The sequence below is a fragment of the Dreissena polymorpha genome, chromosome 16 (genome assembly GCF_020536995.1).
Source record: "Dreissena polymorpha isolate Duluth1 chromosome 16, UMN_Dpol_1.0, whole genome shotgun sequence".
In the NCBI taxonomy this organism is placed as follows: Eukaryota; Metazoa; Mollusca; class Bivalvia; order Myida; family Dreissenidae; genus Dreissena; species Dreissena polymorpha.
In genome coordinates, this window is record NC_068370.1 from 18,726,306 (window position 1) to 18,752,511 (window position 26,206).

At 35.8% G+C, this 26,206-nt stretch overlaps 2 protein-coding genes across 8 annotated transcripts in view; one reads left to right on the forward strand and one right to left on the reverse strand.

The window, feature by feature from the left end:
• Positions 1-26,206, reverse strand: part of LOC127861490 (single-stranded DNA-binding protein 3-like) — a 479,133-nt gene that overhangs the window by 164,338 nt on the left and 288,589 nt on the right. The gene's annotated exons all lie outside the window — the stretch shown is intronic.
• LOC127861487 (cytosolic carboxypeptidase 6-like) overlaps positions 1-26,206 on the forward strand; it is a 67,127-nt gene that overhangs the window by 24,786 nt on the left and 16,135 nt on the right. For all 4 annotated transcript variants that reach the window (XM_052400003.1, XM_052400001.1, XM_052400002.1 and 1 more), the window contains exons 7-9: positions 10,443-10,557; positions 11,574-11,683; positions 17,952-18,156. In XM_052400003.1, coding sequence (XP_052255963.1) covers positions 10,443-10,557; positions 11,574-11,683; positions 17,952-18,156 — 430 coding nt within the window. The remainder of the gene's footprint in view (positions 1-10,442; positions 10,558-11,573; positions 11,684-17,951; positions 18,157-26,206) is intronic.

Sequence of the window (26,206 nt, forward strand, 5' to 3'; positions counted from 1 at the left end):
AGTGCAGGGAAATGTGGAACATTGAAAATATCACTGAGTGTTTGTAGTATAGGATGTAACACTTATCAGTGCAGGGAAATGTGGAACATTGAAAATATCACTGAGTGTTTGTAGTATAGGATGTAACACTTATCAGTGCAGGGAAATGCGGAACATTGAAAATATCACTGAGTGTTTGTAGTATAGGATGTAACACTTATCAGTGCAGGGAAATGCGGAACATTGAAAATATCACTGAGTCTTTGTAGTATAGGATGTAACACTTATCAGTGCAGGGAAATGTGGAACATTGAAAATATCACTGAGTCTTTGTAGTATAGGATGTAACACTTATCATTGCAGGGAAATGTGGAACATTGAAAATATCACTGAGTCTTTGTAGTATAGGATGTAACACTTATCAGTGCAGGGAAATGCGGAACATTGAAAATATCACTGAGTGTTTGTAGTATAGGATGTAACACTTATCAGTGCAGGGAAATGTGGAACATTGAAAATATCACTGAGTGTTTGTAGTATAGGATGTAACACTTATCAGTGCAAGGAAGTGCGGAACATTGAAAATATCACTGAGTCTTTGTAGTATAGGATGTAACACTTATCAGTGCAGGGAAATGTGGAACATTGAAAATATCACTGAGTCTTTGTAGTATAGGATGTAACACTTATCAGTGCAGGGAAATGTGGAACATTGAAAATATCACTGAGTCTTTGTAGTATAGGATGTAACACTTATCAGTGCAGGGAAATGTGGAACATTGAAAATATCACTGAGTCTTTGTAGTATAGGATGTAACACTTATCAGTGCAGGGAAATGCGGAACATTGAAAATATCACTGAGTCTTTGTAGTATAGGATGTAACACTTATCAGTGCAGGGAAATGCGGAACATTGAAAATATCACTGAGTCTTTGTAGTATAGGATGTAACACTTATCAGTGCAGGGAAATGCAAAACATTGAAAATATCACTGAGTCTTTGTAGTATAGGATGTAACACTTATCAGTGCAGGGAAATGTGGAACATTGAAAATATCACTGAGTCTTTGTAGTATAGGATGTAACACTTATCAGTGCAGGGAAATGCGGAACATTGAAAATATCACTGAGTCTTTGTAGTATAGGATGTAACACTTATCAGTGCAGGGAAATGTGGAACATTGAAAATATCACTGAGTCTTTGTAGTATAGGATGTAACACTTATCAGTGCAGGAAAATGTGGAACATTGAAAATATCACTTAGTCTTTGTAGTATAGGATGTAACACTTATCAGTGCAGTGAAATGTGGAACATTGAAAATATCACTGAGTCTTTGTAGTATAGGATGTAACACTTATCAGTGCAGGGAAATGCAGAACATTGAAAATATCACTGAGTCTTTGTAGTATAGGATGTAACACTTATCAGTGCAGGGAAATGTGGAACATTGAAAATATCACTGAGTCTTTGTAGTATAGGATGTAACACTTATCAGTGCAGGGAAATGTGGAACATTGAAACTATCACTGAGACTTTGTAGTATAGGATGTAACACTTATCAGTGCAGGGAAATGCGGAACATTGAAAATATCACTGAGTCTTTGTAGTATAGGATGTAACACTTATCAGTGCAGGGAAATGTGGAACATTGAAAATATCACTGAGTGTTTGTAGTATAGGATGTATTACTTATCAGTGCAGGGAAATGTGGAACATTGAAACTATCACTGAGTCTTTGTAGTATAGGATGTAACACTTATCAGTGCAGGGAAATGCGGAACATTGAAAATATCACCGGGTCTTTGTAGTATAGGATGTAACACTTATCAGTGCAGGGAAATGTGGAACATTGAAAATATCACTGAGTGTTTGTAGTATAGGATGTATTACTTATCAGTGCAGGGAAATGTGGAACATTGAAAATATCACTGAGTGTTTGTAGTATAGGATGTAACACTTATCAGTGCAGGGAAATGTGGAACATTGAAAATATCACTGAGTGTTTGTAGTATAGGATGTAACACTTATCAGTGCAGGGAAATGTGGAACATTGAAAATATCACTGAGTGTTTGTAGTATAGGATGTAACACTTATCAGTGCAGGGAAATGCGGAACATTGAAAATATCACTGAGTCTTTGTAGTATAGGATGTAACACTTATCAGTGCAGGGAAATGTGGAACATTGAAAATATCAGTGAGTCTTTGTAGTATAGGATGTAACACTTATCAGTGCAGGGAAATGTGGAACATTGAAAATATCACTGAGTCTTTGTAGTATAGGATGTAACACTTATCAGTGCAGGGAAATGTGGAACATTGAAAATACCACTGAGTCTTTGTAGTATAGGATGTAACACTTATCAGTGCAGGGAAATGCGGAACATTGAAAATATCACTGAGTCTTTGTAGTATAGGATGTAACACGTATCAGTGCAGGGAAATGTGGAACATTGAAAATATCACTGAGTCTTTGTAGTATAGGATGTAACACTTATCAGTGCAGGGAAATGTGGAACATTGAAAATATCACTGAGTCTTTGTAGTATAGGATGTAACACTTATCAGTGCAGGGAAATGCGGAACATTGAAAATATCACTGAGTCTTTGTAGTATAGGATGTAACACTTATCAGTGCAGGGAAATGCGGAACATTGAAAATATCACTGAGTCTTTGTAGTATAGGATGTAACACTTATCAGTGCAGGGAAATGTGGAACATTGAAAATATCACTGAGTCATTGTAGTATAGGATGTAACACTTATCAGTGCAGGGAAATGTGGAATATTGAAACTATCACTGAGTCTTTGTAGTATAGGATGTAACACTTATCAGTGCAGGGAAATGCGGAACATTGAAAATATCACTGAGTCTTTGTAGTATAGGATGTAACACTTATCAGTGCAGGGAAATGTGGAACATTGAAAATATCACTAAGTGTTTGTAGTATAGGATGTATTACTTATCAGTGCAGGGAAATGTGGAACATTGAAAATATCACTGAGTGTTTGTAGTATAGGATGTAACACTTATCAGTGCAGGGAAATGTGGAACATTGAAAATATCACTGAGTGTTTGTAGTATAGGATGTAACACTTATCAGTGCAGGGAAATGTGGAACATTGAAAATATCACTGAGTGTTTGTAGTATAGGATGTAACACTTATCAGTGCAGGGAAATGCGGAACATTGAAAATATCACTGAGTCTTTGTAGTATAGGATGTAACACTTATCAGTGCAGGGAAATGTGGAACATTTGAAAATATCACTGAGTCTTTGTAGTATACGATGTAACACTTATCAGTGCATGGAAATGTGGAACATTGAAAATATCACTGAGTCTTTGTAGTATAGGATGTAAAACTTATCAGTGCAGGGAAATGTGGAACATTGAAAATACCACTGAGTCTTTGTAGTATAGGATGTAACACTTATCAGTGCAGGGAAATGCGGAACATTGAAAATATCACTGAGTCTTTGTAGTATAGGATGTAACACTTATCAGTGCAGGAAAATGCGGAACATTGAAAATATCACTGAGTCTTTGTAGTATAGGATGTAACACTTATCAGTGCAGGGAAATGTGGAACATTGAAAATATCACTGAGTCTTTGTAGTAAAGGATGTAACACTTATCAGTGCAGGGAAATGTAGAACATTAAAAAATATCACTGAGTCTTTGTAGTATAGGATGTAACACTTATCAGTGCAGGGAAATGTGGAACATTGAAAATATCACTGAGTCTTTGTAGTATAGGATGTAACACTTATCAGTGCAGGGAAATGCGGAACATTGAAAATATCACTGAGTCTTTGTAGTATAGGATGTAACACTTATCAGTGCAGGGAAATGTGGAACATTGAAAATATCACTGAGTCTTTGTAGTATAGGATGTAACACTTATCAGTGCAGGGAAATGTGGAACATTGAAACTATCACTGAGTCTTTGTAATATAGGATGTAACACTTATCAGTGCAGGGAAATGCGGAACATTGAAAATATCACTGAGTCTTTGTAGTATAGGATGTAACACTTATCAGTGCAGGGAAATGTGGAACATTGAAAATATCACTAAGTGTTTGTAGTATAGGATGTATTACTTATCAGTGCAGGGAAATGTGGAACATTGAAAATATCACTGAGTGTTTGTAGTATAGGATGTAACACTTATCAGTGCAGGGAAATGTGGAACATTGAAAATATCACTGAGTGTTTGTAGTATAGGATGTAACACTTATCAGTGCAGGGAAATGTGGAACATTGAAAATATCACTGAGTGTTAGTAGTATAGGATGTAACACTTATCAGTGCAGGGAAATGCGGAACATTGAAAATAGCACTGAGTCTTTGTAGTATAGGATGTAACACTTATCAGTGCAGGGAAATGTGGAACATTGAAAATATCAGTGAGTCTTTGTAGTATACGATGTAACACTTATCAGTGCAGGGAAATGTGGAACATTGAAAATATCGTTGAGTCTTTGTAGTATAGGATGTAACACTTATCAGTGCAGGGAAATGTGGAACATTGAAAATACCACTGAGTCTTTGTAGTATAGGATGTAACACTTATCAGTGCAGGGAAATGCGGAACATTGAAAATATCACTGAGTCTTTGTAGTATAGGATGTAACACTTATCAGTGCAGGGAAATGTGGAACATTGAAAATATCACTGAGTCTTTGTAGTATAGGATGTAACACTTATCAGTGCAGGGAAATGTGGAACATTGAAAATATCACTGAGTCTTTGTAGTATAGGATGTAACACTTATCAGTGCAGGGAAATGTGGAACATTGAAAATATCACTGAGTCTTTGTAGTATAGGATGTAACACTTATCAGTGCAGGGAAATGTGGAGCATTGAAAATATCACTGAGTGTTTGTAGTATAGGATATAACACTTATCAGTGCAGGGAAATGCGCACTACTCTCTACATGCTCATTTTTGCCCAGTAACATTGGCACATAACCAGTGGTGGGTCAGTAAATTGTCAGGGGAAGATGGAGTGTACATTTTATAAACACCTTATGTTGATAACACAGTATTACATTCAAGATATCAAATAACATGAATTTTAGGGAAGGAAATAAATGAAAACCTACAGGTAAATGCCATTTGTCTTGCATTGTGGGACAAAACTACCAAAAAAGTAGTGTCCATGAAAGAATGGAAATAGTTTAATTATATAGCCAGAAATATGACGTACGCGGTCAGTCTGTCTGCAAATCTTTCCTGCAAGCCAGAATAGGCAACCGGCATTTTCCAGTTTGCTATAAATAACACAATGTTACGTTAATTTTCTGTTGCATAGTATCTTTGTTTGATGTTCCCTTTACAGATGCAATGAGGTTTTAAAAGACCTAGGTCATGTAAAAATAGGACTTATGCAATATGCTTCCAACGTAGCTCCAGTCCAGCCTGCGCATCAACCAGTCTTGTCAGGATATATATTGAGGACATTACTCAGGAGGTACCACGAAACCTTGCGCACTTGCTTTTATGGAGGAAAATGTAGACCCTGACGAGACTTGCGCAGGCTGGGCTTGAGCTTCACTGGCCTAATGTGCCATAAGAACTATTTTTTCATGATGCAGATGTAACAGTGTTTTTTGAATGTGTAGAAAGAAAACTGTGTCTTAATCAAATATCAAATGTTTCGATGACAAAGAAATAAATTCATTATAAGCCACATGAGGACACTTTTATGATGTGATCACACGAGTAAAATTTGTATCTGCAAACATTATTATACCCCCATTACTGGTAATGGGGGCTATATAGGAGTCACTTTGTCGGTCTGAATGTGTATGTCTGTCTGTCCCGAAAAGTTCATCCAATCGTCACCAATCTTGGTCAGAAGATGTATCTAGATGATGTCTAGGTCAAGTTTTAATATGGGTCATGCTGTGTCAAAAACTAGGTTACGGGGTCACTTAGTGCGTTTTAAACAGAAAGTTTGTCCGGACCATAACTATGTCATTTATCGTTAGATTTTAAAATGGTACATTTGTTCACCATCATGGGACGGTGTGTCATGTGAAAGAAGTACGTCAATATCTCAAAGGTCAAGGTCACACTTTGAGTTCAAAGGTAAAACGCTTATCCGGGTTATAACTATGTTGTTCATTGTGAGATTTTAAAATCATTTGGCACATTTGTTCACCATCATTGGACTGTGTGTTGTGCAAAAGAATTATGTCAATATCTCCAAGGTCAAGGTCACACTTTGAGTTCAAAGGTAAAAAATGGCCATAAATGAGTTTGTCCGGGCCATAACTATGTCGTTCATTGTGAGATTTTAAAATCATTTGGCACATTTGTTCACCATCATTGGACGTGTAGCGCGAAAGAATAACGTCGATATCTCCAAGATAAAGGTCACACTTTGAGTTCAAAGGTCAATTATGGCCATAAATGAGCTTGTCCGGGCCATAACTATGTCGTTCATTGTGAGATTTTAAAATCACGTGGCACATTTGTTCACCATCATTGGACGGTGTGTCGCGCGGAAGAATTACTTTGATACACTACGTCTTGCGCGATTTCTGCCATCCGCATCGCATCACCGTGATTCAGCCCAGAGTGGACAATTACTATCTCACCACGATACACCGTTGAACACTGTGATTTCGCCGTGGCTAATTGCGGTGTCAGTCTCTGCATTATCGGGAAATTGATCTCACGGTGGACCACCATGATGGCGGTGGACCACCGCGGCCTCGGTGGTTCGCTGTGAAATGCAGGTAAATGTGAATGAATATGTATATTTCGATATGGCAGACGGTATAAGTTTTGCAAAGTTCTAGAATGTTTTGTTACATTGTATGTACATTTGTATACATTGTAACTTGATTGTTGACAATAGTCATTATTTTCTATTGTTTACCCTCGTTCCAGAATCATTTGACATGTCGTACATCGAGCGTGATGTACTTTATATTTTGTTTCTACAGTTTCTGCGTTAAGATTTATTTGTTGTTTATTTAAAAATTGTTTGTTTTTGTTAAAATTTCCGAAAATCTTTCTCGTTTGTTCACCCTGTAAATTTGTCGACCCGGACAATCGGCACCCGATTAAATTGTATACCCGGAAAAACGGCACCCAATTTAATTGTATACCCGTACAAACGGCACCCGATTAAATGCGATCGATAAAGCCCGTCAGCACCTTGTTGAACTAATTCGTCTAATCCGCTAATTGCTTTGGTGAAAGAGATGATTAATAAATCCCGTCAACAAACTGTGTTATCAAATCAAGTCCAAGTCCAAAATTTTATTGCATAAACATAATACAATGTTACAGCACAATAAATAATAGTGACATAATATAAGTGTGGATTGATTAACGTTATCTGCTAATTGGTTTAATAATACCTCTAAACAATTTACAAATATCAAAGACAATTGAGCTGAACAGAAATAACAGGTCATCTTGTTACAAGTTGTTTATAACAAAATATACACGATATTTTACCGAGCGGAACTGTCTTTTTCATTAAGATCGGATTTAGTGTTTGTGTGTCCTATGAATAGATATCGTTGCAGGAAATTAAAATGATCCGTTGTCAAAGGAAAGTACGGTTGACATTAAATGCATTATTTTTCTCTTTACGCGATATTGTGTTAGTATGTTGTTGCTGCATTAACATTTCTTAAAATTCACAAGAAAAAATGGCGATTATTTTATCAGACGATATAAACAAAAGTTTGCCTCTACAAGTTTTCCGGAGAGTGCAAAACACGTGCAAATCGGGCCTTCAAGCAGGAAAAATCGGTTCGAGATTACTGTGTACACACTCGACCCTGTGTATTGTAAAACACGCGTCAATTAACTTGTGCAACATCGTGGCCTAGAGCGTTTTTCTCAATCAGTGTCCGACAGAAGTGATCCATTAAAAATTTATTTTATCTCCCCGTGCTTTAACAATTATCGGTAACTGTTAGATCTTCATTATTTTTCGCAAATTATTATTTAATCGTCATTATTGAAAATCGCCGTGAATATTGTCGGCTGGTTTTGTTTTTCACGCTGTTTGTTTTCTGCAATTAGATTACGTTGAACATTGCTTGATGAAATAATTATGTAATCGCTATCAACTAATTATTCCCGTAATTACCGCTATGTGTCGTCACAATTTACAAATACGTTTCATTTCACCGATTTTTAATTGTTCCGAATTTGCAAATTTTGTTAAAGAAACGTTTAACTGTCGTCGCTTGTTTTAATCAATTACAAGCGTGAATCGATTTAAAATTAAAACCAGTGCATCCGATGTATTACTTCAAGCGCGGCCAATCAACCCCACCATTACCCAAACAAAATATATGTACATGTATACGATACATAATGTGAAAACACCACAATACACAGAGATGGTACTTTTTATCGCAACAATTCTGTCCATATATTTAGCTATGACCGGGTACTTTAAAAGGGTGCCGATTGTCCGGGTGCCGTTTGTCCGGAGTCAGTCAAGCTATATGTGTACAAACAAGAAAGCATTTCCGAAATGTTAACAAAAACAAACAATTCTTTAAATAAACAACAAGTAAATCTTCACGCAGAAACTGTAGAAACAAAACATAAAGTACATGTACATCACGCTCGACGTATGACATGTCAAATGATTCAGGAACGAGGGTAAACAATAGAAAATAATGACGATTGTTAACAATCAAGTTACAATACATACAAATGTACATACAATTGTAACAAAACATTCTATAACTCTGCAAAAATATTCGATCTGCTATATCGTTATATACATGTTCATTCACATTTACCTGTATTTCACCACGAACCACCGATTCTTACAAAAGAATTATGTCGATATCTCCAAGGTCAAGGTCACACATTGAGTTCAAAGGTAAAAAATGGCCATAAAAAATCTTGTCCGGGCCATAACTATGTCATTCATTGTGAGATTTTAAAATGACTCTGTACATTTATTTTGTTCACAGTCATTGGATGGCGTGTCATGCGAAAGAATTCAAGAGTTCAAAGGTTCACAAATGGCCATAAATGATAATGGCATAATAATGCTTAAAAATCGCCATAAATTAGCATCTCTTGTTTTTAGAAGACAGAATGCAAAATAGTCTGTGTCAATGCAGCATGTGGGGGTATACGTCATGTCTGTGACAAAGCTCTAGTTTAGTATTATGTGGTGAATATATATGTGTTAATGACAAAACACTTCATGCGGCGGATATGCAACTTTTAAGTGAAAAAAGAACACAACAGTACTTAAACCATGTTAATTTAATAACTTAGAAAAGTACATTTTCTACCTTTTTTTCAAAGTCAGAATAAATGCAGAATATCTTTTATAAATATATTTCTTCTTATAACATGATGTTTTTTATACTTTTGATGGCGTATTCTTGGGGCACTACAGGTAGGATATCATTCGAAAAGACTGACCAATCTTTATGAAACCTTGGTCAGAACGTTTTTCTTAATTTATTCAGTATTAATCAAACCTTGAGTGTGTAAGTTCAAAACAAGGTAAAACGTTTAATCAAAAAACTAGATTTAACCTTTTGTCTCAGTGATATCTCGACTGAGCATAAAAAGTTAGTCATTTTGGGTCATCACAAGATCAATACATCAAATAGAAGAAAGCACTTGTTATCACTCGAGAGGTAATACTTATTGGCAAATCTAAATAAAAGCTGGTTGTATCAATTTAAAACTTATTATCCACTATAATAATGCTAATTCCATATCAATAAACTCAGATGAGTAGCCATAGCTACTTGTTAGACATTTGGTGACAGTATTTTGAGAATAACAAAGATATCTACATATTTAGATAAATATACATAATGTAATGCCTAGTTCATAAAAACAAAAAGCATAGAGAATAAAATGAATTTCTTAAAAAATCCCATCATTATGATATATGAAGATGGAAATAACTTGGATTTTCTGAGTTGCAAAGTCCGATCTGGAGCTATGCTGTGCACTATGCATTCTGGTCTCTAGCTACAATAGTGGCTTATGGCATAAGGCCCATTTATGCATGACACAGCTCATAGGCATATTGTTTCATGTAATTCTTTAATATAAGCATGTATAAAAGTAGTTGTTTGTGTTTTAATGTACAGGTGTTCACTGAGGGGTTTAATGTACAGGTGTTCAAATGGGTTATGTTCGGCGTGTTATGTTGGTTTTTTAATCAGGTGTCCCAGTATGCCACATCTTCAAGACATGCGTTAACATATTGCTTGATGGCGTCTTACCCTATGTGCGGAGGATAAGGATGCTTTTAAGATTACAAAAGGTACATGGTCATAATTCAATCAAATCACTTTTATCTCAACAAGAATTACTTTAAAAAATCTCTATTTATGGTTGTACATGCATTATTTATTTCAAATGATTAACCACCAATCAAGTAATGTGCTGCATTTTATTTAAAAAATAATATTGTTTATGTTTTATGTTTTTAGGATTCATAGACTTTTTGATTGGCAATCACCCAGTAGCAAAGACCTTGCGAGAGCATATAGTGTTTAAAGTAGTCCCTATGTTGAATCCTGATGGCGTATTCTTGGGCAACTACAGGTAGGATATTCATTCTAAAAGAATGACCAATCTTATGAAAACTTGGTCAGAACTTTTTTCCTTAATTATATGTCAGTATTAATCAAACCTTGAGTGTGTAAGTTCAAAACAAGGTAAACGTTAAATAAAAAACTAGATTTAACCTTTTGTCTCAGTGATATCTCGACTGAGCATAAAAAGTTAGTCATTTTGGGTCATCAACAAGATCAATACATCAAATAGAAGAAAGCACTTGTTATCACTCTAGAGGTAATACTTATTGGCAAATCTAAATAAAAGCTGGTTGTATCAATTTAAACTTATTATCCACTATAAATAATGCTAATTCCATATCAATAAACTCAGATGAGTAGCCATAGCTACTTGTTAGACATTTGGTTAACAGTATTTTTGAGGAATAACAAAGATATCTACATATTTAGATAAATATATACATATGTAATTGCCTAGTTCATAAAAACAAAAAGCATAGAGAATAAAATGAATTTCTTAAAAATCCCATCATTATGATATATGAAGATGGAAATAACTTGGATTTTCTGAGTTGCAAAGTCCGATCTGGAGCTATGCTGTGCACTATGCATTCTGGTCTCTAGCTACAATAGTGGCTTATGGCATAAGGCCCATTTATGCATGACACAGCTCATAGGCATATTGTTTCATGTAATTCTTTAATATAAGCATGTATATTTGTACTTAAATGTACAGGTGTTCACTGATGGGTTTTAATGTACAGGTGTTCACTGATGGGTTTTAATGTACAGGTGTTCACTGATGGGTTGTAATGTACAGGTGTTCACTGATGGGTTGTAATGTACAGGTGTTCACTGAGGGGTTTTAATGTACAGGTGTTCACTGAGGGGTTTTAATGTACAGGTGTTCACTAATGGGTTTTAATGTACATGTGTTCACTGATGGGTGTTAATGCACAGGTGTTTACTGATGGGTTTTAATGTACAGGTGTTCACTAATGGGTTTTAATATACAGGTGTTTACTGATGTTTTTTAATGTTCAGGTGTTCGCTGATGGGTTTTGACCTAAATCGCCACTGGCAGGAGCCCTCGCCCTGGGCCCACCCCACCCTGTATGCCACGAAGAATCTCCTCATGGAATATGACAGAGACGAGGGTAACACGAAAACGGGACTCAATGCATGTGCGTAAAGTGTCATGCCAGTTTAGCCTGTGCAGGCTAATGAAGCACAACACTTTCCGTTTTTTAAGGTATTTTTTGCTTAAAGGAAGTCCCATCTCAAAGATGATACAGATATGGTGGAAAGTGTGGTCCGTGATTAGCCTGTGCGGACTGCACCAGCCAATATGAGACAGCACATTACGAGCATGCATTAAGCCCAGTTTTCTAAGAACAAGGATCATAGCAAAAGAAGATCATGGATCTGTGTTTCATTGTGTGTATGACACATTATTAGGGTTTTATTTGTTCAGACAAGAGTTAAGGTAAATGACAATGGTAAGGTTTGATTAACCTCTCAGTAAGTAGCGGTCTCTTATAAATGTGTAAAGCAGTAAGTTATAAAGTATCTGATTAACTTATAACTTTGGTTCAATGTGTGTGTCATTTGTGTGTCATTAAGTTGCAAATCACAACACATCAAATCACATTGATCTCAACTTTAAATCACATTGATCTCTACATTAAGCGTCATATCAAATAACATTGATAAAATCTTAAATCACAATTATCTCTGTATCAAATGACTTTGATCTCCGTATCAAATCACATTAGTTTCCATATCAAATCACATTAATCTCCATATAAAATCACATTGATCTCAATCTTAAATCACAATTATCTTCATATCAAATCACATTGATCTCTGTATCAAATTGCATTGATCGTCATATCAAATCACATTGATCTCCATATCAAATTACATTGATCTCCATATCAAATCACATTGATCTCTATCTCAAATCAAATTGATCTCCATATCAAATCACAATGATCTCAGTATCAAATCCTATTGATCTCTATACCAAATCACATTGATCCCCATATCAAATCACAATGATCTCTGTATCTGATCACAAGGGTCTCAATCTCAAATCATAATGATCTTCGTATCGAATAACAAAGATCTCCGTATCAAATCACGATCATCTCAGTTTCAGATCACAATGATTTCAGTATCAAATCACAATGGTCTCAGTATCAAATCACATTGATCTCAATCTCAAATCACAATGATCTCCATATGAAATCACAATAATTGCTGTATCAAATTACAATGATCGCCATATCAAATCACATTGATCTATATCTCAAATCACAATGATATCCATATCAAATCACTATGATCTCCGTATCAAATCACAATGATCTCAGTATCATATCATATTGATCTACACATCAAGTCTCATTGATCTCCGTATCAAATCACAATAATCTCCGTTCCAAATCACAATGATCTCAGTATCAAATCACATTTATCTCTGCATCAAATCACAATGATGTCCATAGTAAATCACAATGATCTCCATATCAAATCACAATGATCTCAATACCATATTACAATGATCTGGGTGTCAAATCACATTTATCTGGGTATCAAATCACATTGATCTCTGTATCAAATCATAGTGGTCTCTGTATCAAATCATAGTGGTCTCTGTATCTGAAGTGTGTTTTGGTCTTGTGGAGACATTTCTGATTGTTCCTGTTATTGATTTTGAGAGGGTAATTAAGCATTCCAGTTGCATTGAATACAAATTAATATTGACAAGAATAATTTTCTCTTACGCTAGTATGATTAAGAAGACTAGAAATGGTTCAATGATAAAAAATTCTGGTATTTTATTTTCAGTATTGAGCTTGTAATTTGATTTAGTTCTTGCAAGTATGTGAACAAATTTTGTATAATTCAACTATTGTCTTGAAAGCAAAAGTTCTACAGTTTTAATGGTTAAGTATTACACTTTTATGTTGCATGAAATATTAAAATGTCTTTTGCCTAAAGCTATTCAAAGTGATTATATGTTTTTCAGCCGTTAAAATGTTTGCTTAATTCATTTTGCATTTTCTTGCATGGAGATTGAGACTGATTGGCCAAGGTCCTTTTTTGTTGCTTGTGGAGGGGGGAATTACAGCTACTTATTTGGAAAAGGGGACTTGCAATCCAGATATTAAATCAAATTTGTGGGGAAAAGAACCAGTGTTTGTAGATATGGCGCTGAAATATGTATTGAGCCTTAACAGACTTTGTGTAGTTATATACCAAGAAAAGAGGGGTGTACTGGAATCACCATGGGTGGGTGTCTGTCTGTCTGTCTGTCTGTCTGTCTGTCTGTCTGTCTGTCTGTCTGTCTGTCTGTCTGTCTGTCTGTCTGTCTGTCTGTCTGTCTGTCTGTCTGTCTGCCCGCCAGCCCACCCGACCGACCGCCCGCCCCACCCGCCCACCCGCCCGCCTGCCTGTTTTTCTTTCTTTCTGTCCGTATTCACTTTTAAGGGTAAAGCATTTAAACTTGTTGGTATTGTTCATTATGATATGAGTTTGGGCATGTGTGATTTTTATCATCCTTCATTTAAATTGCAAACGTCCCTTTTAATGAAGACATTTTATAACATCATGCTTTGTATTAGGAGGATGGGCGCCGAGCTTATTGTTTGTCACTATTGTTACAAATACTGTTCATGACTGCAATGTCAGCATTATGATTTTGATGTCTGAGTGGGAAGCTATTGTAACTGCTCAGTATAAAAAACTATCAGTTTTAATAATTCCTTGATTTTTGTTTAATACCATGATATGACTGAAGAACTGTTGAACATGGAAAAGAAGCAAACAAATAAGCAAACATGATAATTGTCTATAAATTATTGAATGTTAAATTCAAAATGATATCTGAAAATCCGTTCAACTTAAATAAAGATTTCCGTTTGTAACTTTATGAATACATGCCCAGCTTTTTTTGGTCAATAGTCCAGTAAATTCAGTATTGAGTTTCTGGTAAATCTATAGATCTTGCCAGTAAACTTGAAAGCAAAGAACAAAATAAATTATTTTCTTTCCTTTGTTTGTTGTAATGCCAAAACTAAACCTATCTTTCGTTGCATTTAATTAAATCTTGCGTCCTTGTTCATCACCTAATTTATTGCGACCATGTTTGACAAGAAATCAATAGAGAGGCTGTCAAATTTTATTGCATGTTGTTCTTGGTTAGAGAGACGCTTTATTGGGATAGAGTCTCGTGATTTGTGGCAATAAACAATAGCGGAGGGTTTTTAATTTGTTTGTACACATTGAATTTTACATTATCCTGGTGATCTCTGAGATTACTGTTTAAATTTTGCATGAAGCATCATGGAGCAGCAGGAATTTAGTTTGAAATTAAAATACCATTCATTTTTTAAAGCATTCATGTTCTTAGTATGGTCAACATATATTTCCTGACTGGACAATGGTCATCATAATATGAAGTATATCAGTGCATAATGATATATATATAGTACTTAGCATCCAAAACTGGTTGAGACAATTGTTTCATTCACAAATAGTAATGATATTAATTTGTTATTGGTTATTGGAAGTGGTATGTCAATATTTTAAAAAGATTCTAGAGTTTTAAATTATGTGGAACACTTTTGTCCGAACCATAAAACCATAAGGGATTACAAAAAAATTGCAGTGTACTCCCTTAATTCCAAACTCTGAAAAACTTTGGAAACACAACAGAAAGATGCCCGGTACAGTTTTTGCCACATATTCGTTTATTGTCCCCTACCGGTTTCACTGGAGGGGACTTATGGTTTGTGCTCCGTCTGTCAGTCTTCCGTCACACTTTTCTGGATCCTGCAATAACTTTAAAAGTTCTTCATATTTTTTCATGGAACTTGAAACATTGATAGATGGCAATATGGAAAATATGCACATCATTTCATTTTGTTCCACGTCAAAAATTCTGGTTGCTATGGCAACAAATATGTATAAAAAATCTGACAATGGTGGAATTTCTAACAATGGTGGAGCCGGTAGGGGACATATATTGCTTGGCAATAGTCTTGTTATAAGTCTCATAAACAGGAAGAACATAAAAATAGGATTTATGTGTCAGAAGATTTGAATAGTACTTCAGCCTTGAATGTAATCCAGGTAGAATATCTCCAGCCTCCAGAATATCAAACTCGGGACCTTAACGTTTCCAGGCACATGTTCTGCTAGGATAAGAGTCCATTAAAAATCACCTTACTAATTTAATGCCTATGAACGGGCAATATGTGCTTACAATTCCTATTGATCCTTGGTGAAAGTACACAAGTCAGGTTTTAAGGTTTCACTTTTTTGATTTCGCTCTGCAACCTTGTAATTTCTAAGTGGGTTTGGCCAGATTGTTATCCTCCATTACCAGAGCAGAGGATGTGTCGCATTAAAAAAAGTGGCCACTAAAGGGCAGGGCAGATTTTCCTTAATTTTTTGTACAGAATAATTTGGAAAATTCTTGTTTTTTTACAAAAAATGACCAACTTTGATATTTTTATTTTATTTTTTCTGACTTGATTTTAAAAAGATTTTACAGAAACGTTTGTTGTCTGACCCTCTTCATACCGTTATGACCTTGGTCTGCCTTGGGCCTCTTGTCTCATAAGGCTTTGTTGTTACTTTTCCAGAACTTGTGTTTACTCAATACCAGTATCACTGGAAAAATAAAAGCACAATTTACAGCAGGCTTTCTTTGAAGCCAATCATTGGTATGTTTTCTATCAATTTCATGAGATGAGATAACTGCTGGGCATTTACATTTGTATAAATGCATGGTTTCAAGATAATTGCCTACTTAATAAGAGGTTTTCACAGATGGGAGGGAATGCAACCATATTGGGCCAATGGCTTGCCATTATTTTTCTTTCCCAGTTGATGTTACCAGTGGAAAATTGTTCAAAATGTGAAACTTGCCTGATATTAGATATTTTATTTTCTTCTATAATTTTTTTAGCTCATCTGAGCACAATGTGCTCATGGTGAGCTTTTGCGATCACCTTTCGTCTGTCGTCTGTCGTGCTGGTGTGTCGTGCAGCGTCAACATTTGTCTTGTTAACACTCTAGAGGCCACATTTAATGTCCAATCTTCATGAATTTTGGTCAGGAGATTGGTCTCAATAATATCTTGGATGAATTCGAAATGGCTACGTTTGCTTGAAAAACATGGCTGCCAAGGGGCGGGGCATTTTTCCTCATATGGATATATATTGTCATAGTAAAATTTTGTTAACACTCTAGAGGCCACATTTATTGTCCGATCTTCATGAAACTTGGTCAAAAGATTTATCCCAATAATATCTTGGACGAGTTTGAAAATGGTTTTGGTTGCTTGAAAACATGGCCACCAGGGGGCGGGGCATTTTTCCTTATATGGCTATGTTTGGCTTTAGTAAAACTTTGTTAACACTCTAGAGGCCACATTTATTGTCCAATCTTCATGAAATTTGGTCAGAAGATTGGTCTCAATGATATCTTGGATGAGTTTGAAATGGGTAACGTTTGCTTGAAAAACATGGCGGCCAAGGGGCGAGTCATTTTTCCTTATTTGGCTATATATGGCTATAGTAAAATCTTGTTAACACTCTAGAGCCCACATTTATGTCTGATCTTATGAAACTTTGTCAGAAGATTCATCCCAATAAAATCTTAGACAAGTTTAAAAATGATGCTGGTTGGGTGAAAAACATGGCTGTCAGGAGGCGGGGCATTTTTCCTTATATGACTATAGTAAAACCTTGTTAACACTCTAGAGGCCACATCAATTTTCCGATCTTCATAAAACTTGGTCAGAAGATTTGTCCCAATGATATCTTGGATGAGTTTGATAATGGTTTTGGTTGCTTTAAAAACATGGCCAACAGGGGCGGGCGGGACATTTTTCCTTATATGGCTATATATGGCTTTAGTAAAACCTTGTTACACTCTAGAGGCCACATTATTTCCAATCTTCATGAAATTTGGTCAGAAGATTGGTCTCAATGATATCTTGGATGAGTTTGAAAATGGTTACGTTTGCTTGAAAAACATGGCTGCCAAGGGGCGAGTCATTTTTCCTTATATGGCTATAAATGGCTATAGTGAAATCTTGTTAACACTCTAGAGGCCACATTTATTGTCCGATCTTCATGAAACTTGGTAAGAAGATTCATCCCAATAAAATCTTGGACAAGTTTAAAAATGCATTTTTAAAATGAAATGAATATCAGCCCCTTCCCACTACCCCATACAACCAGCAACAATTGTATAAGCTATATAGAATGCCCACGCTTTATTGTGCAAAAGAACATTGTATAATAGCAGGCATGTGTATACATTACTACATATATTTACAGCATAAGGGTATAATGCATTGAATTGATAAAGTGATATTGAAATTTACAACAATATTTCTCTTTCAGAAACTGATAGTAGACTTTTTCATAGACCTGCATGCTCATTCGACCCTGATGAATGGTTTCATGTACGGGAACACATACGATGACATGGAGCGCTATGAGCGCCAGTCCGTGTTCCCCAAACTCCTGTGCGGGAATGCTGAAGATTTCTCATTGGCCAACACAAACTTCAACCGGGATGCAGTGAAAGCAGGGACGGGTAGACGGTGATTGTTTTAAAATTACCTTGATTTAATGTTCTTGTATTGTTTTGTTTGGTGTTTAGTTATATGTATACTTCATTTTGTGTTTATGCTGAAAATGTATATTTACCTCATTTCAGAGTGTTATTTTTGTCCCCTACCGGTTTCATCGGAGGGGACTTATGGTTTTCACTCTGTGTGTCCATCAGTCTGTCACACTTTTCTGGATCCTGTGATAACTTTAAAAGTTCTTAATATTTTTTTCATTAAACTTGAAACATGGATAGATGGCAATATGGACATTATGCACGTAACTTCATTTTGTTCCTACGTCAAAATTATGGTTGCAATGGCAACAAATAGACTAGAAATACTGCTGAAAATGGTGTTTTTTTCTGGATCCTGCGATAACTTTAAAGTTCTTCATATTTTTAATTAGACTTGAAACATGGATAGATGGCAATATGGACATTATGCACGTATTTCATTTTGATACTACATCAAAAATTATGGTTGCTTTGGCAACAAATAGACTAGAAATACTGCTGAAAATGGTGTTTTTTCTGGACCCTGCGATAACTTTAAAAGTTCTTCATATTTTTTCATGAAACTTGAAACATGGATAGATGGCAATATGGACATTATGCAAGTCATTTCATTTTGTTCCTATGTCAAAAATTCTGTTTGCTATGGCAACAAATATATAAAAAAAAATATTCTGACAATGGTTGAATTTCTGACAATGGTGGAGCCGGTAAGGGACATATATTGCTTTGCAATGGTCTTGTTAAACCTAGTTTTTGTTTTTTTAACAATGTGGTTAAAGCAACATAAACACCAACCAATGCAATATTGAATTTTTAATAACAAGAATAAAACAAGCTTTTATCATAAATCTGACATTTGTGTAAATATCATTTGCTGAGATCACTGTACATTATGTTGTGAAAAAAGGCACACATGATATTATTGTACAAATAATTGATTTGAATATCATTTGCATTTAAATGTTTAATGCACCAAATTGACAGGAAAGCATTGCATATTGATTTTCGCAGACGCTGGTGTTGAGAGCAAATCTATAAAACACAAATGCATTTGGTCCTATTTTACATTTTTATACAACAGACGGTATACATCTGAAACAGGATCTGGGTTTGAAATCTACGATGAAATTCGTTTTGATATTTGGAAGTTTCGACATTCAATATAAAGCTCACGAGACTTAAGTGGTCATTGTTCTATTGCATTTCAGACATTTTGTCAGCAAATGGATGTCATATCGTTGAATTAAAGCAAGTTGACTATTTTGATTTCCATTGGCCAATTCTTTCTCAGAAATTCTTTCAGCTGCAGTGGCATTCTTTCTGTTGAATTTCAAGTGGGCACTTTTGTGTCAACGTAAGTTGGAACCACAGTTCTCAAACTAGTTTTAATCCACCAATCTGTTTTTGCACTGATCTTTCAAGACGTTGACTCGAGATTTTTTCCATTTGAAGTGTTACCTGTTTTGTGCTTTTTTCTGGTGTTACTTGTGTTACTGTGCCATTGAAGCCTTGTGTAACTGTGCCATTGAAGCAAATAGCTCTTTGCAAAAGCATGTTGTTCCATTCCAAACAAAGTGGTTAAAATGCCCTATTTTATGCTTTGTTTTTATATTTCCAATGCATTAACTCCAGTTTTCAGAATTGGTGTTTGGTTTTGCCCTGTGTCTAAATTTATGGCCAATGCCTCATGCCAAAAAGAAAAGGACCCTTAAGTGATACTTCGAATGATCTCCTGCTGCTGCAACTGGATTGAACTGGTGTATATTTAAAAAATCATTATATTATTTTTATATTTAAATTGTTATTAAAGATAATGATATCCCATAGTGTTTATGATCATCATACATGCATTTTAGTCATCCACCTACATGAAGGGCAAGGAAAAAATAAAACCATCAAAAATATGATATTTATATGATAATAACACAAAAGCTAAAATATTATTCAAAATAAAATAGTAAATAATGTAAGCAGAGTATTCAACTAGAATAGTAAATAATGTAAGCAGAAACCCTTTTGATGTCCTTAACACTTTTTTCCCAGGCCCAAAAGTATTTTTACCCTGCATAAAGTACAGTTTCAATTGGATATGATATCACTCTGTAACATACTTTATTCCCACCTAACAATAAATGATTGATGAAATTGTAGTAGAATTTGGGCAATTTGTTTCCTATTTCAATTTTTTTTTGCTATGAGACCTCCTGCAACAAGGTCATTACTTATGCATGGTACAAAGATATTTCAAGTCGACCATCCAATTAAATTGTGACAAGCAAAAAGTTTCCTCCCCAGTCTGTAGACCTAACCTTATTACATATAATGTCATTTTAAACTCTCCAATTTAGTGTCCACAGCCTATGGCTACTCTACATTCCAATCAGACTGACCTACATTCTCCATATTCATCAGTCCTGGCTATATGCAAATAACTGACTTTTCCAGGAAAAATTATGCAAACAAGTCAGTGAACCATTGCCAGGGAACTTGTCTTGAAATGAAATGAGTTTCTACAATGATGTACCCAAGAACAGCCTTGATTGTATGCATAAATCACATTTGTTTCGTATTTGTTGATTTTGTTCGAAGTAATTCAGTCTTGTTTATCAGATAGGAATAAATTGTTGTGTTTTTCCTTTGTATTGTAACATTTGATATTGTGTGTACTTTGAAGGTATAAGTCATTAACAAACAATTATATAACCAAGATATACTTTATATAAGCTTTAAAGGGAGATTTTAAATTAAAATATTGTATGGATCATTCGCAGGTTGCAAGGTCATCTTTGACAAGGGAAGTAGATTTTTAAAATGGATATATCCAACATCGTAATCAAACACGAGATTTACCCTAAAACTTCAGCCTCATTGAACATATAAAATGCAATTGTCAGCTGTCAGCTGTTTGTCCTGTAAGTTTATTTCCTATAAGCAGGGATCATATTTTCCCGCAACATCAATCGGTCCGGATAAAAATGGGGGAAAAGTATCCGAAAATGTATATCCGAAATCATGACAAATTACGTTAAAATATATACCATTGATTTTGCCATTCATAAAGGGGTATAATCATGTACAAGTAAAATTTCCTTAGGCATTTTTTTTAATCGGAACGAGTTTTCTCAACTGGTTTTATCATTTGGTATTTTATTGTTGTTTCGTGTGCTGTTTTATCACTATCAGACTTTTTCATTGTTGTCAATATTATTAATTCTTGTAAGTCTATACCGATGTTTTAAATTGTTGTCGACTCGATAATAGCTTGCAACGTGCCACTGAACCAAACAAATGTCTGTGCGTAGGTTGGCTACTGACAACAACAAACCAAATAATTAAGAAATATTTTTTTGTCAAATAACCCACGCCACGGCCGATAGTTAGATGCGTAGGGATTTAATCACGAGAGCGAAGCATTTGAAACCACGCATATAATTTCCGGTCGTGATTTATTCAACACAAAGTATAAAGTACACGAATTATTTCGTTTCTAACACGGTTTTACCTAAAGATTTATTCAATGTATATTGTTTTTCTTGTGTACTATTTTTATGTGAAGTTCCGCCCATAAAAATAACTTTCGGCTGTTCTGTCGATCAGATCCGCGACTTTCATTCATAATTATATTTACCGGATTATTACGCTGGTGGAAAATGTATCGGCATGTTTTGTTTAGTTACAGCGCGTGCATTCAAACGCGTCTTTTCGGATGCGTCTTTAATCTGCTGTTCACAAGTTTTTTATTCTTGGTCTGACGTGCAATAAACTGGTCCTGACCGGTTTAGAGACTGCAGCGGATGGTTTATCACACCTTATCGAGATAAGAATGCCATTAGGGTGTGTTAGCATGTACACTGTGTAATCGATTTCATGACATGGAATTTTAATATTGAACAGAATCAGACCGACTGTTTGGGATTTTCAATCGGTCTTTCATGGCCCCAGTCGGTCTAGGACCGACAAAACCGAAAAAAATATGGTCCCTGCCTATAAGTATAGAACGATAAATTATTGTACCTTACTTGCATTATCATATGTGGAATACACATTGAAAATGTTTAAATTTGTAAGGAATTTAAAACTAAATGGTTCTTTATGAAAGTAAATGTGTACAGTCCGACCCCTACTCCGGTCACCCCTCATCGCCGGTCGCCCCATGTAGGCGGCCGGTCTGTGCCGCGACAGTCGATAAACACTATATAATGCCCCCCCGTTTCTTCTGGCCAGCGGCAGCAATTTTGCATCCCAAATGTTAAATTCCCCCCATATGAGTGGTCACGCGCGGAGTAAGTCAAGTCATGTACACTGGCAAAATTACAACCGACGCAACGGCGAAAAAATCGATACTTACTTCCAGTCCGCGGTTTAAGGCTCTGCAGTACTGAAGCGTTTTGCAGACTGAAGTTTTGACAGCCAGTTGCAAATTGCAATTAAATAGCGGCAATTATCGGGTGATCGGGTAAAAGCCATATGCGACCGTTTGATCTTTTGTTTCGCACATGCGAATATCATCTATTAGTATTGGAAAAGAGATTCTTAATTTATATTGATTATTTGTAGCTGTTGAATCATACTATTTCAAGAACACATTTATGACAATTATTGGCTTATTAAAAGTTAAAACAAACAACGCAACTTTTAACCGAAATCAACTGCTCTACATGTTCTCTGTGCTAAAAAAGTTTTTATCTAAAATTCAATACACGCACGCATGGGTATGACGTGACATTGTACATTGGTGCATAATTTTCGCGCGCTTTTGTCGGGACAAAGGAAATACATGAGGACTTTTTGATGCTAGAATTGGTAAACGTCTCGTTAACATAATCAATCGGGAGTGTGTTTCGGATTACAAATTATGATTCTCGTTTGGGAATTTAACAAAACATTTATATTTGTTTTATATTTACAATGATTTCAATATTAATTTTGATAAAACCATTTACGCGGCGAAATAAATGTTTTTATAATAGTATGCATGAAAAGCACGATTACCAGTAGGATTACACCTGGTTGCTATTATCAGTCTCTTAAGTAACTGGCCATGCTTTTATCGTGGGAGATCACTATTGGGACCAATTCGTGCTGTAGGTATTACAAAGACCTAAAACTGCAATAAACCAATTTAAATTATCGATTGATAGTGACACGGGAGATATTCACGCATACTGATTCACAACTGTTCCCATCTTAAGTGCATTGGGGCCATACAACGCGCATTATGTAAACAACGAATCATGAGAATGATTCTTTTTCATTGACTTGATTCTGATGAGGATGATATTGATGATGATGATTAGAAAGATGAATAGAATGTTTTTTTGGAAGTGTTGTTTTATAGCTGACTTTAGAAAGGAAGAAATAAAATTATTTTAAGTCTATACATTGTTTAGTACATGTACACTATTTACCATTTTGTTTATACAAAAATTGAACAGTTCGCCATGCACTCATAAACTCTAGACTCCCTATGACCCTACCCCCCCTCTAAAAGGCCACCCCGCTTAAGCAGCCAATTGCCGTTTCCCTTGACTGGCTGCTTAAGAGGGGTTGGACTGTATTTACATCTTTAGAAAAATTATTTGAAGCTGTTGATACAACCATCACAAAGGGCTCAAATGAAGCACTCGCAGACTCACAGTGGCCTTTTTATAAAAAAAACTTTTAAGGCGTATACATCAGTGATACCACTGGACCAGCTAGCTCAATTGGTAGAGAGGTGGACCAAAAATCTGAGGATATAAGTTTGATTAACTGCCATTCCTCTTATTTTGTGTGGTTGATTTTCATGACATTATTTCTATCATATTCTCCCACTTGCTCTGATTTTAGTAGGGCAGTTGCCAGTCGATGGCATAAGAATGTGCACCAGGAGACTAGCTCACCCAGGAAAAACCATGAGTTGATGGCATAACCATGTGCACCAGGAAACTAGCTCACCCAGGAAAACACGAGTTAATGGCCTAAGCATGTGCACCAGGAAACTAGCTCACCCAGGAAAACCATAAGTTAGTGGCATAAGCATGTGCACCAGGACACTAGCTCACCCAGGAAAACCATGAGTTAATGGAATAAGCATGTGTACCAGGATACTAGCTCACCCAGGAAAACCATGAGTTTATGGCATAAGCATGTGCACCAGGAAACTAGTTCACCCAGGCAAACCATGAGTTAATGGCATAAGCATGTGTACCAGGATACTAGCTCACCCAGGAAAAACATGAGTTAATGGCATAAGCATGTGTACCAGGATACTAGCTCACCCAGGAAAACCATGAGTTTATGGCATAAGCATGTGTACCAGAACACTAGCTCACCCAGGAAAACCATGAGTTGATGGCATAAGCATGTCTACCAGGAAACTAGCTCACCCAGGAAAACCATGAGTTAGCAGCATAAGCATGTGTACCAGGACACTAGCTTACCCAGGAAAACCATGAGTTTATGGCATAAGCATGTGCACCAGGAAACTAGCTCACCCAGGAAAACCATGAGTTTATGGCATAAGCATGTGCACCAGGAAACTAGCTCACCCAGGAAAACCATGAGTCTATGGCATAAGCATGTGCACCAGGAAACTAGTTTACCCAGGAAAACCATGAGTTAATAGCATAAGCATGTGCACTAGGAACTAGCTCACCCAGAAAAACCATGAGTTAATGGCATAAACATGTGTTCCAGGAACATAGCTCACCCAGGAAAACCATGAGTTTATGGCATAAGCATGTGCACCAGGAAACTAGCTCACCCAGGAAAACCATGAGTTAATGGCATAAACATGTGCACCAGGAAACTAGCTCACCCAGGAAAACCATGAGTTTATGGCATAAGCATGTGCACCAGGAAACTAGCTCACCCAGGAAAACCATGAGTTTATGGCATAAGCATGTGCACCAGGAAACTAGCTCACCCAGGAAAACCATGAGTTTATGGCATACTGTAATTACTTTATGTTTTCGGACACTTAAAAATAATTAATTTTTTTCGTGTCCGAAAACTTAGATACGAAAAATATTTACAAAATACAGGTGTCTGAAAACTTAGAGTCAAAAATTGAAGTGTCCAAAAATAGTGTCAATTGTATCAACGACTACCGGTAATAGCACGCGCTTGTAAAATACCATGCCGTATAGTATTAATTACAGTTATATATGTTTGCACTGCATTTTAAATAATGTTAAATGCTTAATATATTTGACAGAAAGTTACTACAAGGTTGTACTTTGACCAACGTGTTCAAAGATGAGCATATGATGTACCGATACTCGCCAGTATGAACCTGTAATTAATGCAATAAAAAAACAAATTAAGAATTCTGTGTTTGTTCATTTCCGATAGTTGTTGTTACACCTTCCATTGTTCGTAAAACTTGCAATAGGGTGCATCACACTTTGAAGCGTTTAGTATTATTCATAGTTATTTTACTGAGAAGGGATAGTACCATTGCGGTAGATAAAAAAAGCAAATTAAGAATTCTGTGTTTGTTCACTTCCGATAATTGTTGTTACACCTTCCATTGTTCGTAAAACTTGCAATAGTGTGCATCACACTTTGAAGCGTTTAGTATTTGTTATAGTTATTTTACTGAGAAGGGGTAGTACCATTGCGGTAGATAATTGAACTGCTAACTAGCACTACCCCTGGTAATTGTCATAACGCTTAAGCTATCGGGCCAAACCATTGTTTAATACCGGTTTACAAGGTTATTTACCCAATAACGCAAATGTAATGGTCCGTTGCACCTGCCATGGTTTATGATGTTAATCTGGTTGTAAAACCCCATGATCGAAGTGTCATTAGATATCGAAAACAGGACCGAAATTTGGTAAAATAGCGATGAAAAATATACTGTCCGAAAACTTAGAGACATTAATTATGGACTAAAATTCGTGTGTCCGAAAATTAAGAGTCACGAAAAATAATTATTTTTGCTAAAAAAAGGGGTGTCCGAAAACTTAGAGTGTCCGAAAACATAGAGTAATTACGGTAAGCATGTGCACCAGGAAACTAGTTTACCCAGGAAAACCATG